Source organism: Peromyscus eremicus, chromosome 9, assembly GCF_949786415.1.
Source record: "Peromyscus eremicus chromosome 9, PerEre_H2_v1, whole genome shotgun sequence".
In the NCBI taxonomy this organism is placed as follows: domain Eukaryota; kingdom Metazoa; phylum Chordata; class Mammalia; order Rodentia; family Cricetidae; genus Peromyscus; species Peromyscus eremicus.
In genome coordinates, this window is record NC_081425.1 from 75,655,333 (window position 1) to 75,672,192 (window position 16,860).

The 16,860-nt window shown below is 44.2% G+C and overlaps 1 protein-coding gene across 3 annotated transcripts in view; it reads left to right on the plus strand.

Moving 5' to 3' along the window:
* Nucleotides 1-438: 438 nt before the first annotated feature.
* The window catches only part of Fermt2 (FERM domain containing kindlin 2), an 83,447-nt gene continuing 67,025 nt past the window's right edge, over nucleotides 439-16,860 (plus strand). For 2 of the 3 annotated variants that reach the window (XM_059273766.1, XM_059273768.1), the window contains exons 1-2: nucleotides 3,669-3,780; nucleotides 4,139-4,304. In XM_059273766.1, coding sequence (XP_059129749.1) covers nucleotides 4,148-4,304 — 157 coding nt within the window. In that variant the 5' untranslated portion in view covers nucleotides 3,669-3,780; nucleotides 4,139-4,147. Of the gene's footprint in view, nucleotides 530-3,668; nucleotides 3,781-4,138; nucleotides 4,305-16,860 lie in introns of those variants that run through there. The other variant, XM_059273767.1, reaches the window with a different exon arrangement.

The following is a 16,860-nucleotide window of genomic DNA, read 5'->3' on the forward strand; positions in this document are numbered from 1 at the left end:
TCATAGTTTACCAGTCTTTTTCACCTTCCCCTCCCCCACCTCCTGTCCCACCCCACAAGGCCTAACCACTTATACCAAAACAGCGGTTACCTTCCTCCCTGCCCTACATTCCTTGGTTTCTGTCTTCTTGGTAGCTTTTCGTCCCTGGCAATCTGCTTACTTGGTATTCGATAGGAATAATCCATTATATTTCTTTCATCCCGCTGACTTCATATTAAATTTCAAGCTCCATCTCATATATTCATGCTGGAAACCTCCCTCTCTTCCCTCTCTCCTTTCAACCCCATGATTGTGTTTAGTATCAATACATCAGAATAACTTTTAAAGGACGCCATAAGTAGGTCCAGAGAAAAAGCCGAAGTCAACCTGAGGATTACCAAGCCCAGGGCTGCATCTGAGGACAGATCTGTGAGGTATCATTTGGTCTAAATCTAAGCCCAGTGCTTGGTACCTTATTTGGATATTGCTGCTTTCAAAGCCTGAGCTGTTCTTCCAAACACTGGAGTTCTCGGCTACTTTTCAGCATGATGTAAGTACCACAAGTATTGCATTGTCTTAGAGCTTCTTGTTGGGGGGGGGGGGTGGTGTTCAGATAAGGTCTACATTTAAATACGTTAGAAAACATTAGGTAGAAGTAAATATTTCAGAAATGCACTTGAAGACCTCACTTGATGAAGTAGAAGGGGAAAATATCCTAGTTTCAAAAGTTTGAGTTTTGGCTCCTTTTTAGTCTTCAAAAGCAGCAACAGCTTGAAATACTCAAAGCACAGTCCTGAAAAAACCGGCTGCACCCACCCTAATTATTCCTCCAAAGGAATTTCACCAGGGGTCTCTGCCTCCTGGTGCTTTACACCATTCCAACATTCCTGCTGGCTTTTTAAGGTAGCCTAAAGTCTCCTGTAAAACTGTAATTTAAATGGTGCAGTTATTTGCAATATTAAACACACCTCCACCCCCTCGCTAATTGTAGGGAATGTTTACTGAAGTTACTGAAGTCGATTAAAGAAACACGGTCGTCCAAGTGGCAGACACTATAGTGGAAGGTTATTCAGAAAACAGCTCACTGGGAGACAGCTGAAATGTGGAAGCTGAGGCATGAGAGGACTCTGAACCACCACACTTGGCTTCAACAAGTTTGTCTGGGGAAAAGGAATAGTCAGAAAGGACATGGATATTTTTGGTTCTAAAGGCATGCTAGAGAAACTACTCACTCTGGGCTTACTGGAACATACGCACAGGTCATTAGGAATGATTCTGGGCCTCATTCCTGATTCCATTTTAATTCTCTACCCTACCCTTCTAAGCCTCCACATCTTGTGTGTGTGTGCGTGCCATTTCTAATATCCTCTGCCTCCTAGTTTGTGAATCCTTATACATTGCCACAAATCTTTTTTTTATAATTTATTTTTATTTTTATGTGCATTGATGTTTTGCCTGCATGTATGTCTGTGTGAGGGTATTAGACCCTGGAGTTACAGGCAGTTGTGAGCTGCCATGTGGATGCGGGGAATTGAACCCGGGTCCTCTGGAAGAGCACTCAGTGCTCTTAACCGCTAAGCCATTTCTCCAGCCCATGTCACAAATCTTTTGAGGATAAGGTGAGGAAGCAAACAGATGTGTAAAATGTTCACACAGGGATTTCCTTAATAATGAGATTTCTCTATGGGATAGATCACTGATTCTTTGATATTTGTTTTGAATTGGTATAACTCTTATTTGGAGAGGCTAAAATACACACACACACACACACACACACACACACTCGGGAAAAAAAAAATCTGAGAATCTGGTAGCTGTCCTAGACAGTCCGTCCATCACACAGAGGCATTGTAACACTGAATGTAGTTCTTAGCGGTGACAGAAATGTCCATGATGAGGCACCAAACAAAACAAAACCTCCAAACCCCTCATGACCCCCCTCAACACACTAATTAATACTTGGAGGATTTCCTTTTAGTCTTTTCTTTTTTTTTTTTGTCCGAATTTTTCAAAATGGGTGAGTTCGTGATTTTATAGCTGCATGTACAGTTTTCTACAGATTTTTGTTTGTTTTAGAAAGAATCTAATAGCCCTGGCTGTCCTGGAACTCACTCTGTAGACCAGGCTGGCCGCCAACTCACAGAGATCCACCTGCCTCTGCCTCCCGCGTGCTGGGATTAAAAGCGTGAGCCCTATATGCCGGCTTGTACGGACTTTTTTACTCAAGTAATTCTCTACATCATTAAAATATTCTCCTATATTTTTTCCAACACCATACTTCCATCAACTCTTTCCCACCCTGAACAGCACCGATTCCAAGTGAACTCCTTGAAACGTAGACATAACTAGAGAGGGGCAAGCCTGGCGAGAGAGGCATCATTTCCTCCATGATGAATAGCTAGTGTAAGGAGAGTGGTTTCCCTTTTTTTTTCCACCCCCAAACCTCTGGCATTTGACTAAGTTTCCCCGCTTTCACTCCCTTACGGGCGGGCGTCCACCCATTTCTGAAGGGTGTGCCTTTTCTTTTGTGGTAGTGTTGATAAACAAAGGTTGCCCAGTGGACTCCCTTTTGAAGTGCCTGAGGCAGTTCAAGAAGTCCAAGAGACTTAAAACTAGGATCTTTTACTGTGTGTCTTATCTGAGTCTTCCTGACCTAAATAATTTTGAGCCATGGGTTTGCTTGTTAGACGAGGCACTTTCCCGGGCTTGCGGATTCTGAACAGTTCCCTTCAACAGAGTGCGAGTTAGTGGGGAAGGCGAAAGTGGGCCGTTCTCCATCTCTAAGTCAGTTTCCAACAGGTAAAGGTCTTCCCTTTGTGCGCACCGGTTCAAAGCTCCCTAAATCTCTTCGAGATGTGGCGGAGAGTGAGGAAGACAATGTGCGTGCATCCAAACCATTGATTATTCTAAGTTGAGGATGAAAAGCCGCAAGTGCGCGCCAACCGTTGGCGAGAGTAGAGAAGCGATCTTGGGCAAACCGCTGCCCGGTTGGGATGTTTTCCCCTTTTTTCCAGCAGGAGCGCAGAGGCCGCGCGCGCTCCGGCATCTGGCAGGCGCTTGGGGTCGGAGGGGTTAGGAATGCTCGCCCACGCCCGGGGTTGGGGGGTGGGGGGGTCCAGCAGGAGCCGAGGGCTGGTGCGGGACCCCGCTTGCCAGGCAACTTTTGTGACTCATTCGCCCCTCTGGCCTTTCTCGTGCTTTTGTGGGATGTTCAAGACAAGACGTCGTGAAAGTTTCTGCATCCCAACTCCTCTCCCCGGCTCCCCGGCGCGAGGTCCCCGCGGCCGGGCCCAGGTTTCCTCCCCGCACACGTCCCGGGCCTGGGAACTTCCCGCCGCAGCTTCTCACGCACGGAGCCCAGACCCCGCTGCAGGCGCCGCCTCGGCCCCGCGCGCGCCCCCGCCCGCCCCCCTCCCCAGCTCCGCAGCCCGAGAGCCCGGATGTTGGATCCCATCCCTGCGCCTGGTCCTTCATTTCCATAAAAGGGCAGCGCTCCGCAGGGCCGAGATTGCGGCCGCCGCCGCCTCCCCCCGCGGCGCTCCCCCGAGGCGCGCGCCGTCCCCGGGCCCCAGCAGAGCGCGCGCCGGGCCCCCCCCGCGGGAGCGCGGCCGGAGGAGAAGGCGAGGAGGGGGCGGAGGCCGGCTGCGGGCGGGGCGGCGGGGCGGGGAGAGGGGGTGGGGCGGGGGCCGCGGCGCCGGGACTCCATTAGCGGCGGCGGGAGGCTTCGCTTCCCCCCCCGAGCAGCGACGCGGGCGCTGCCGGCCTCGCCTGTTGCCGCGGGAGCCGGGCGGAAGGAGCACGGTGAGGGGCGCGGCGGGAGGAGCGGGGCGCGGCGGGAGGAGCGGAGCCCGGGGAGGGCGCAGCACAGCAGCGCGATCACCCCGGGCTGGAGCACGGGGCGGGCCCGGGCGCAGCAGCAGCAGCAGCGGCGGCGGCGGCAGGTGAAGGCGTCCGAGTCCGCTAGGCGGGCGCTGCCAGCGGGCGGAGGCCCGGATCAGTGGGTGCCGCCTCGGCCGCGCTCGCGCCTTCGGGGGTGGTGCGCGCGTAGACGCGGCTCCTCCGCCTTCTCCCTGGCCGCGGCCGGCGCAGCGGAGTCGGTGGGGTTTGCCTTCCTTTGGGGGAGTGACGCTGACGAGAGCCATTTCCTCCGCGCTCGCAGGAAGGAGCCATGGCTCTGGACGGGATAAGGATGCCAGATGGCTGCTACGCGGACGGGACGTGGGAACTGAGCGTCCATGTCACCGACCTCAACCGTGATGTCACCCTGAGAGTGACCGGAGAGGTGCACATCGGAGGGGTGATGCTGAAGTTGGTGGAGAAACTCGGTGAGTAGCCCCCACCCCATGCCTCCAATAAAGACTTCCCAGAATGGGAGGAGGGGGTGGGGAGGAAAGACGGCGGGGGGAGGGGTGGAATTGGGAGATCCTAGCACCCGGCGTGGGCTGCGCTGAAAATGCGAAATTTGTTCATATTAGGGCGCATAGACCAGCTCCCCTTTGCGTCCTGTTTTGTTATTTTTCAATCTACGTAAGGTAGTGTGATTCGAGCCGACTAAATACTTAACTAAATACTTAACGTCCCGTGCGGATTCCCGGGACGACTTGTTGAAACAACGAGGAGAGAGTATGTAGGTGAAAGTTGCGAATGTGACATTACGGTAACATCTGTGTTACCACGTCTTACCCTCATTGAACCTGGGTGTTGATGGCGGTGGTTAGTGGGGAGAATGTGCGACTGCCGTCGCTTATGAAAGTTTCTGTGGCCGGGCTACGTGGTGGAGTGCAGTGAAATGTTCCACTCATCCGCTCTTGCGAGGGGTGGGGCAGTGCTTGACCAACTTGGTATCTATACTGAGTTGGGAGTAAGCTATTTCGAGCATTTAGTTTTATGTTAAGGAGCCAATGAAAGAACCTCGTGGTTTTTCTTTTTAAATCAGACTTTTATTAAACTAATTTGAGGTTGACAGAATTTATTGTGAGTACACACAATGGATTGATTCCGATTCCGATGGGAAGTAAAGGGCGATCACATCCCACAGGGTGTTCGAGAAGACTTGGCACTTCACATTTTGTGATCAGATCATTTTCACGGGGCAGAATTCACTGACTAGATCAGATGGGTGATTTTATCAGGAGACCTTTTATCAGAGAACTGCTTTCCTGGGCTGCAAATGCGCTTGGTGCTGTATCTAATGAAGTCGTGCTAAATTGTTTTGTATGAGGGTGTCATTTTAGACAGGGTTGATTGGTTTTCGTCAGTATCCATGCTTCAGGCCATCCTGGAAAAGTAAGAAATAATCGTTTCTCAGGAAATGTATTTCTTATCAAGGGGAAGGGGAGCTGTATATTTACCATATAAACTTAAATGAAATAGCAGTCTGATACAATTTGGAAAATTAGACTGAATTCATTTAGGTGAACCTGCTTTATGCCCCTGCAGGGAATTTAATTATCGAAGGACCAAAGAAGCGCTCATGGCAGGGGGGCCTTCTCCACAAGGTCCATTGTTTGCCTCTAGAGACAGCCCAAGAAAGCGCCCAGGAGCCTTTTGAGAATTCGATTTTGCTGGTTTAACCACGTAACTGTCAGTTTACAGTTTTTATTTGATTCAAGTAAATCAGTCACTGTTGGCAAAATATTTACCAACCATTTCTGTCCAGCTCCACTCGAGGATGAAAACTATCCAATATGGTTCCTGTTTGACAAGGAAACGGTCGTTTGTATCAGATTTCCTTATGTGTGATAAATAGATCTTATTAATACATCGTAGTTTTTAATTATTTAGTTAATTTTTGTTTTTGTTATTTGAGACAGAGTCTCACTATGTAGCTCAGGCTGGCCTGGAACTTGCTGTGTAGACCAGACTTGGCCTGGAACTCACAGAGATCTGCCTCTGAGTTCTGAGATTAAAGGGGTACCCTACTCATGCCCAGAGCCCAGCTCTACATTGTAGTTTTTTTTTTTTAAGATAATGCAATAAAGGATCTGTTAAAGGTGACTTAAGACAAGTTGGAATTCTCAAAAAACAGGCTTTAATGAATAAATAATGATTTCTACTATATTTACATCACTTTGATTGACTGTGTTATGAAATCACAATTATAAATAGAATTGTAGGGAATGAGCTGTTTGTAGACAGGATTGAGGTTATTTTTAAGTAACTATAATCTTAATAAATAATGCTCATACAGATTAATTACATAGACAAGCCTAAAAGGGGTATCTGGGAACTTTGTATGTACCTTTCTTCAGCTGAACCGATACTGATTCCTCTTGTGATTTAAGTTCCAAAAAGAAAGTCATTTTTCAGCAAGCTTTTGACAGGTACATACAGTAGGATGCCATTAAAAAACGTCCACACATCAGGCCAGTCAAATTAGAAAAGAATTTTGTAGTTTTTCGGGTTTGTCTTAAAGTTGGAATGCGCTGCCTTCTGAAGCCCTGCATCGATATCACCGAAGGCATTAAAGGGTAGACTTGATGACTACTTGTCGACAGTTAGCTAGATCAAAGCACTCTACAGAGTCTAGATAAGAGACTGAGGTCATTGTAGGGATGAGAGGGTCCAGTCTCTGGTGTCTTCAGGTTGCACAGCAGTACTGGACATGTAGCAAAGCAGGCTCTGTGGCCATGCCCAGTTAATGACACTGTACTGCAGGAGCCTTAGCCTGTATCCTCAGGCTCCGGCCGCCTGTCTGGTACCCTTTTCACCCTCCGTGGAGGGTGTGTGGTTACCAAAGGTTTTATGGTTCAAAGCTATCTTCCCCATACAGTATTCATGGTACCCCATGAGTCCCTGGAGTTAGTAGATCCCAGGATGAACCCTCCCTTTGATGCATTAAGTGTGGAAGCTCTGGAAAGAGGGTTCTTTGGCTGTCATTGGGTCCTCAAAGATGCATGTGAGCAGAAAAGGGAGCAGCCGTACAGTAGGGCTTACTGTGTAGCCACAGTGTTCCTCCAAGAACAGACCACGACAAAAGGGTAAACGATGCTTTCTTAGGATGTGTCAAGTGAAACCTTTGTATTGGGTTTCGGTGTTTTATAAAGAGCATTTGCATTTCAGGGAATGATATTGGAACCTGATTCTTAGATTTATTACTTCAAGTATCTGAAAAGTCTCTAGTGTACAGTACATTTGTCATTCTGCAGTAGACATTTAAAAGAAAACGAGAAGTATATGCTGTCAATATGATGTGGGCTTTAGGGACTTATGTCTTGATAAGACAAAAACTTGTATCATTGACCCCTTGTAGGCTGATCCTAGGCAGTCTTATTATTGTAGACCTCAGTGTATGTGAAAAATTTTTTTTCATCAATTTCTTTTTAAAAGCCATAATGAATGCTTTAACTATTACTACAGTTATTATTAAATTTTTAAATGTGCGTAGTTTAAATTTTTTCCCATTGTGTGTGTTATAAATTGTACTACCTTATATAAGGACATTTTCATACAGGTATATGACATGTGTTGAAGTGTTATGTTGGTTTGTTTTGAAGCAGCTTCTCATTATGTACTCTAGGCTAGCCTGGAACTCATTGTATAGCCTAGGCTATCCTTGAACTTAGCCTCCAAAGTACTAGGATCCATGCATACACTGCCATGACTGGCCCACGTAGAGGGTGGTTTTCTGTTTGTTTTTTGTTTTGTTCTGGTTTTTCAAAACAGGGTTTCTTTGTGTAGTCCTGGCTGTCCTGGGACTAGCTCTGTAGACCAGGCTGGGCTTGAACTCTCAGAGATCCACCTACCTCTGCCTCCCAAGTACTAGGATTAAAGGCACATATCACCACACTCCAATTTTTCTTCCGGGGGTTGGGGGGGCTAAGGGGGTTAGAAAAGAAATTAAACTATATCAAGGATAAGAATTATAAAAATAAAAGAGGATATAATTTAAGATAATTATATCTAAAAATAAATTCTGAAAGGCTTAATTGGATGGGATTCCTCTGGAGATCTGGAAAGCAATTAACAGACTAAGACCTGGGAGATTCAGTACTCCAGTCAGCACTGAGGAGCCTGAGGACCAAAGAGATGCTTAATTGATATTATGCTTGTTTTTTCTTTTTTTCTAGTGTGCTCTGAGCTAACTAACCCTTGCTGAGTTTTAGAGTCACTTTACAAAAGTCTTTGTAGATGATTTCTTACAATTACACATTTGAACCTTTCTAAAAATACTCATTTTCAGTGGTGAGTAAGGAATTCACAATGTTGTGGAGCTCACCAAATGGACATCTCAGCAGCTAGCTCTGAGAGCTGGAAGGGAGGAATTGATTTACCAGACTAATTTCTCCTTAGTCTGAAGTTAAATCACATCAGATAATGCAGATCAAAAATGCAAGTTTCAGGATTCAGGTATAACAAAGAAGAAATGAATGGAGTTGATTTAAAAAAATTGAAGAATGCCAGGCCTGGTTGGTGCACGCCCTTAATCCCTGCATTTGAGAGGCAGAGGCGAGTGGGTCTCTGTGAGTTTGAAGCCAGCCTGGTCTACACAGTGAGGTTCCAGGCCAGCCAGGGCTACACAGAGAGACCTGCTCTCAAAAGGGGGGACAGGAGGAATCCAGTTAGGTTGTGAAGTTAGCATGCATGAGCTAAACTAAATAAAGGTATTGGTAAAGTTATTTACAAATTAAAGTGATTTCTCAGTGTGCATTTATTGCACCTCCCAGAAATACAGATAGCTAGTTTTTTCCTCCAGGAACTCTAAAAGTAAGTTTTAGTTGAGTGCCTGATGAAAGAGTTGGCTCACATTAGAAGCTTTGTTATGCAGAGTACTTTAAACACTAAGATCAGAGATTGACTGGGTGTCCACCGGGAGAGAGGCCACGTGACTGGAAAGCCCTCCTCCAGTCCTCATGCATATGGCTCCCTGAGGAAGGGAGATGGTGTCCATGCTGGGAAAATCCTGGTTCCGCCTTTGAAGGCTTAGGAGCAAATGTCTGCGTAGTAATGCAGGTCAGCGACTCCCAGCCCAAGTGTATTCGGGTTCTAAGGCATGTTTTCAAGTCTTTGGGTGGGTGGGAGGAACAGCTGGGGAATCCCTAAGTGAATTGAGTCCCAGTTAAATTTGATAGCACGTTCACGAGGTGTTTCTATACCGTGACTGATCCACAGGAATTCGGTATTGAATTTTATCTGTTTCTTAAAAAAACTTGCGGGTTCTTTGGGCAAGAGAGATGGGTTCACAGTAGGTTAAAGGCGCCTGGTGCCAAGTGTGACAACAGCAACCTGAGGTCACTTTCTGGATAACTGACTCCTACAAGTTGTCCTTTGGCCTTTGCACATGTACTGTGGCATGCACACACACCCAAACATTTTAACAAAAATGTTAAAAAAAAATTTTTTTAATTTTAAGCTCCTTAAGAATAGAGGACAGTATAAATTTTACTATAACCTTTATAAACAAACCTCAATAAAATATGAGCTATTTTGTTGGGTATATTATGTGGCATTTGTTCCCTTTGGGAAAAAAAAAGTACAGGTTCTCACTGAGTAGATCCCCCTGCCTTTGCCTTCCTAAGTACTAGGGTTAAAGGTGGTGCCTTCGCGGCTGGGTTTTTCATTTGCCATGTTTTATGCCCCAATTTTCTACAAAATAAAAGTCAGATTCCAACTAGAATGAACTTATTTATAGGGGCAAAGGCTATGTTTGTTTTTATTCAGATATTTACAAAAGACCTTGTTAGAAAAGTCTTTTTGTCATTTGGAAGAAAATACTTTTAAGTTTTAACTTTAATCTTCAACTCATCTTTATTTTATTTTATTTTTTTTTTCAACTCATCTTTAAAACTTCAAACTAAGTCAAGAAGGGCTCAGTGAGTACTGTTTAATCTTCAGCTGGGTCACTTTGTCATTTGATTTCATTGCTGGAAATCGCACAGCTTTTAGAGCTGGTTGAGCGGATTGTTACCATCATAACCTCCTGTCTTTAAGTACTCTAACACATTCTGTCCAAAAAAGGAAGGCTTCTCTCTTAAATGATTAGAGTACATTTTTTATCAAATTCAGGAAATTTAATATTGATTTAATACTGTCATCTGTTATAAGCCCATATTCAAATACATTCAGATTTTGCTTGTCCCAGTAGCGTTGACTGTAACCAGACTGGCCTCTAATACAAATATCTAAGTGCAGAGTTGAAAGAGTGTGAAGTTAAGATACATGTAAAGTAACAGTGTCCGTTTCCAGAGTTGATAGCCACACTGTAAAACAGCCTTCCTAAGACACCGCTTTACCCTCCAAAGCAAAGGCATCAGTGTGGTACTCTTTCTTAGACTGTATCTTTAAATTCAGTTTAACTTTCAGATTAGACTGTTGGAAAGATTTTAATTTTAATATTCTTTTTGTGATGGGTTCTCCTTTTTCTGCTCTGGCTGGCCTGGAATTCCTGGGTTTAAATGATCGTCTTGTCTTGACCTCCCAAGTATAGGGATTGTTATGGGTGTTCACCTTGCACCCAGCACTATTCTAGCCATCATTGGCTGTAGATTATGCCAATACCAGCTGTCCTCAGATGTTTTAGGTGCTAGTGGATACATAGATCAGGAAGATGCTTGTCTATTTGCCAGCAGATTTGATTTCAGCTCCTGGCCTTGCCACTTTCTGATTTGTGTGATCTGTGGGCAACCAGTCCAACCTTCAGAGTGAGTCTTGACTTCTATAACATGGAAAAACCAAAGTTCTTAAGCCAGGATGGTGGTGCATGCCTGTAATCCCAGGAGATGAAGTCTAGGGTAGGCTGCATAATGAGCTGCAAGCCAGTGTAGGCTCTATGAGACCCTGTCTCAAAAAAGTAAACAGGGCCAGTGACACACCTCAGCAGGTAAAGACCTCCTGCCTAACTTGATGGCCTGCGTTCAATTCCCAGGACTTACATGGTAGGAGAGAACTGACTCTTAAAAGCTGTCCTCCGACTTACACACACACACACACACACACACACACACACACACACTCAGCATACACATGTGCACATGCTCGAGAATAGATGTAATACAAAATTGAAAACAGATTCTCATAGGTTTTGTTGAGACTTAATTGGGTTACTACATTGAGGTGCTTTATAAAAACTATCAGTGCTATACAAATACAGTGAGTACACTCTGCAGTGAAAGTCTCTGGGTATACACTGTCAGTAGAGGAAGGGCGTTTCATATTTGTGAGAGGAGAATTGTGCACCTCAAAGGAATTTAGTTTGGGATTACTGTGAGTTCCCATCTCCTAGACTACAAGAAAAATAGCTATCCTTCTGTTCTTTCCCTCACTTTGAAACACACACCTGCCTCTGTAATGTAACAAAGAGCTATTTAACCACCATTTTTCTGAGATTCTGAAATGCAATTGAGCAGTAAGTGGAGGATGGTATTTCAGGGATTTGAAAAATTTATAGCCAGCGGTCAATTAATTCCTTACTTAACCCATTTTATAAGAGTGGTGTTTTATATTCATTTATAATAAAGGAATGAAGTAAAATTATTTCTTGGCACATGAAAACAGCCTATTCAGAAAGTCTTGAAAGTACTTTGAGAAAAAGCTAATGTATTCAGGTTCCTTGTGTATTCTTGATGCTGAGACTCAAAACCATGGCCTCACAGATGCTAACTAAGCAAGTACTCTGCCACTGAGCCAGACCTTCAGTCATGGGTACAGGATTTTTATTTAATAATTTTATACAAATATTAACATCCAAGTATTAATGCCTTATATGAAGTAAATATTCTGCAAGATGTTTTTAAATAACTCTATTATCTTTTTAAAAGATTTTTTTTATTTATTGCATATGAATGTTTTGGCTTTATGTATGTATGTGCACCATGTACATGCCTTGGATCTCCTAGAACTGGAGTTAGGGATGGTTGTGAACTACCATGTGCGTGCTAGGAATTAAGCCCTGGTCCTCTGGAAGAGCAGACATCTTAACCGCTGGGCCGTCTCTCCAGCATTTTGTTCTTAGATGTGACATTTTGCTCTTGGATTCGTGATTACAAATTACTCTCTGTTGTACTTCATTTTGAAACATATAGTCTGTTATCAAAATTACTGTATTAGACTGTAATCACTGCGTACATCAGCACTTTTTCATACTACTGCTGTTTCTGTTGGTTTTAGATAGTGTCTCATGCAGCAGAGACTGGCCTAGAACTCTTAGGTAGCTGAGGATGACCTTGGACATATGATCCTACTTCCTCGGTCTCCCAGGTCTGGGATTCCACGTGTGCATCTGTGTGCCCAGTTAATGCAGTGCTAGCAATCAAACTCAGGGCTTCTGCATGGGAGGCAGTCACCCGACCAACTCAATTACATTTCTAGCCCTACTGTTTTTCTTAACATGTGCAAGCCTTTTCAGGTATAATTTACACAAAGCAAAAATAGTCCTTGAATATTATGTTCTGGGTTTTAAAGAATTCACAGTCATGTTAAGCTACCATAATCAATAAATAGAAATAAGCCCCTAGTTTCTTGGTATTCCTCCATAGTTAACCTACCTCCCCAGCCTGAGGTCCTTAAACCATTGCTGATTTGTTCTTTCTGGGGAGCCTTGTGCGTGGAACATAATGATGTAACTCTTCGAACCTGGGGAGCCTTGTGCGTGGAACATACTGATGTAACTCTTCGAACCTGGTTTCTTGATACAATTTGGCCCTTTGGTGAATCTGAACATGTCAATAGCTTTTATTGTGGAATGGTAGTCTGTGGAATGGATGTGTACTATAATGGGGTGTGTGTGTGTGTGTGTGTGTGTGTGTGTGTGTGTGTGTGTAGGGGGTGGTTAGAGACAGGGTTTCTCTGTGTAGCCTTGGCTGTCCTAGAGCCCTGTAGACCAGACTGGTCTCAGGCCGACGTCAAACTCAGAGATCTACCTGCTGAGTGCTGGGATCAAAGGTGTGTGCCACCGCCACCCAGCTTGGATGTGTGCTATGGTTTTATCAGTCACTGAAGACATGTGAGTTGTTTGTAGTTTTGGGAGACTGTGAAGAGGGTTGCCACAAACATGTGTGGACATAGTTTCCCATTTCTCTTTGGTGAGGAGTGGAATGGCTGGGCTAAAATATACACCTAACGTTAGAAGAAACCACGAAGCTTGACCAGAGTCACTTTTGCACACCTGTCAGTAGTGTATGAGAGTTCTGGTCGGTTCTAGTCCGCCTCAGCACAGTAGTCAGGGTTCCTTGTTGTATTTGTTCTCATGTGAGCTGTTCTGAGAACTGATTTTGCTTTTGGGTAGTGTCTGGAATGAGTGATGGCATTGGGGTACTTTTCAAAGTGCTCATTTGCTGCAGTGCGTGTTTGTAAATGAAGCTAACTGGCCTTGCTGGCCCAGAGATCCCTGAACTGCGCGCGCGCACACACACACACACACACACACACACACACACACACTATGTTGGCTTTTTAATTGAGTGCTTGTATTGCAGACGTTTTACTGATTGAGCCGTCTCCCCAGCCCATTTTTATCTTGATTGTGTTTTTATTTCTTTCTTAAACTTTCCTTTATCTTAAGTATATATGTATGTCTCTGTGTGTGAATACGTGCATGTGTAAGTGAAGGTCCCTGAGGAGGCCTGGCTTGGATTTGTAGGCACTTGTGAGCTCCTGGCATGGGCGCTGGGGATGGTACTTGGGTCCTCTGCAGGAGCTACCATGTGAGTGCTGAAAATCAAACCCTGGACCCCTGGAAGAGCAGTGGTTGCCCTTAAACTCGGAGCCATCTCTCCAGCTTCCTTAAGTGAGAATATTTTACATCAGTATTTCACTCTGTAACCCAGGCTGACCTGGCGCTCACAGTGTGGCTCAGGTTGGTTTTGAATTCATGCAAACCCTCCTGCCTTGCTTTTTAAAGAGGGTTGGGTTTACAGATGTTAGGGCCATACCCTGCCGAGGATTCAGGATTGAGACTTGTCTCCTGTCTAGGTACACGAGGACCAGCCCTGGATGACCTTAACACTTGTCTAGGTTACCCATCTGAAAAACACCAGCAATGGGATTATATTGCTAGCAATCCACGGAGTCCGCTTAATGAGCAAAGGAATTTATTTGGGGGTTAACTCACAATAAAGGAGTTTGTCACAGGATCCTGGAAGGGTGAGGCACGGTCCAACGCTGTTCTCTGGCAAGATCTACCCTGGTCCATCCCAGCATCCAAAACCACAAGATAGCACCCTTAAGAAGGAGGGTGCGTACCTGCATCCCAGGTCTTAAGGGTCCCCGAGCAGCCACACCCCAGGGGCGTGTACAAGGTCATAGGCAGGTGTAACAGCTACCTGCTACCTCACTAGGGTGGTGCTTCAGGGCATGGTGAGAGCAGCTACCCACTCCATACCAGCTCTGTATCTTATAATGTAATTTAAAAATATATTAGGTATTTTAAAGGTTGGTCTTTTAAAGCATCAATATAATGATGTTTTTGATATCTTCTTTTTCATAATAGAACACCTGGAGTTATGAGTAAAACACCAATAAAGTGCCGGGGTTATCGATTGTAGTTCGCTGTTGGTGGTGTGATGTTCCTTAATGTAATTTTGGGGTTCTGACTTAAAAATTTTATAAGCCTTAAATTTAAAAATAACTCGAAAAGGGCGAGTGATTGCCGTATCAGTTTTCAAACGCTCCAGACGGTGTGGGGATAAAGTCTGTGGCTATGAAAGCCTCCTGTGCCAGGGTCCCAGCTGCCACAGACGAGCTGTGTGCCACTGGACTGCACCCCTCCTCTGTGGAATGGGGGTGATCTATAGCCTTACTAGCTGAGTGATGAGAAGGACTATATCAGCTAACACAGGTGCAGTGTTAGAACATCTGTAATGGTGATGTGCATCCTCACAGGACAGACCGTCGATGGTCTGTGCAGCTTTCTCTCAAGCTGAACTAGGGAAATAACAGTATTTTGTAACAGATTAAAAATGTCTTTTATGAAGTTAAGCCAACTAGTACTCATCTGTTCTCTACCAATATGAGAAATACATGGAGCTCTACTGACCTACCTTGTATTAATATTAGTAATATTATGAAGAGTTACGTATGAAGTTCTATGCTTCAGTATGTACTGTACTGGCATAGAGGGTATTTCTGTAAATTTAGTATTCTGGTTAGACAAATGTCTGGTTTTTTTTTCCCTAGCAGTAAAGAACTTTTTTAAAGACCTGGCCAGAGTTGTGTGTACTGTAGACTAGGTTTATCTAGTCTCACTTAACTTAGATTCCTCACTTACTTCTTAAAGTTAGTATTTTGACTAAATATCTCTGGTAGTCAGTAGGTAGTCAGTAAACACATTCTTCAGTCACTTATATGGCGCATAGCTCTAGTCCTGCATTTGGGCAGCAGAGGCCCACAGATAACCTGAGTTCTTAGTCAGCCTGCTCTATGTAGCAAGTTCAAAGTCAGCCAGGGCTACAGCGTAAGACCCCATCTCAGAAAAATACTGTGTGGTATTTCAAATACCATGCAAACCAAACTCATGAATGTGAGAAATAATTTAAAATATTCTAATTGTAGTGCTTAGTCAGAAATATTTGGTGTAGTTTTTTGTCAAAACTACTTTGGAAGATTTTTTTTTTTCACCAATTCTGTTTAATAGTGTGATGTCTGATTACGTCCCTAAAGTGAGACCATGTGTGTTTGAATACTAGCTTGATAATGTATGTTTTATGGTCTTGTGCGAAGTTTCTTAGGGTCCTGTGCCTTAACTGTCATGTAAGTGAAGTGAGGATCCTGCTATACTTGACCTCCTAGGGTAGAGCAGTTGCATCAGTGACAGTTATCATTGTCTTGGGTCTTCTCTTGAAATTCATTGTTATGTTTCTCACCATATGAGTTTGGGGAAGAAATGCCTTATATGATGATGCTGATTGCAAAACAGGGATGTTAGGGTGAGATGGACAGTCATGTATACGTTCTGTATGTTCATGCTGCATCATGTTACAGAGGTATGGAGTATGAAACTTGTGTGTGCGGTGAAGAAGTACATGAATCCATCTTTCCCAGGAACAGTAGTAAACATGGAGGGGTAAGCGCTATTTTAATAAGTCCTTCCTGTTGTCACCAGGAGCTGCTTTCTGATAACAAAATGAAACAGATTACTTTGAGTTGGTAGACTGGCTAAGAAATAAATGCCACATGACTCGTGCCCTGGTACAGGAAGATAATGGGGCCTTAGAAGCATAGCCAATGGGTGGCCTTAGTTGAGGAAGGTCCATTGAAAAGTTAGAAAGACTCTTGGGTGGGAGAGTGTAGCATCATGGTGTATTATAGATTATCCTAGAGGAGTGGGGTGTAGGCTTCTCAGAAGAAAACCTGATGGAACACAAGTGCTATCTTACACTCCATTTATTCTCCACTTAATACTGCAGTAAGTGAAATTAGCTCACATCTTTCTATCCTTCCACTTTCCGTCATGAAGAAAGATGTTCTTCATAGTAATTACTAAAATGTAGCAAAAGTCAGTGTACATAAAATAGAGGAATGTGGGGCTGGAGAGATGGCTCAGAGGTTAAGAGCACTGGCTGTTCTTCCAGAGGTCCTGAGTTCAATTCCCAGCACCCACATGGTGGCTAACAACCATCTGTAATGAGATCTGGCTCCCTCTTCTGTGTACATAAGAAATAAATAAATCTTTAAAAAAAATAAAATAAAAAATAAAATAGAGGAATGTGTGCTCGAGACCCTGGCCCAGAGTGTAGAAAAGGATTTGTAGAGCGCAATGACTTGGAAGCTCAGATCTCAATGTATTAGAATTTGTTAGTATTTTCTTCTGAGAGAAATTTAGAATGTCAAAGCCATGTATTCTTACTAAATTACCTTTTGAACTGGTTAATGCCTTTGACCACTAATTCTTCTGTGAGTTGAATATTACCTAGTTTATATACTCTAGTGATACACTTTGAGTATTTG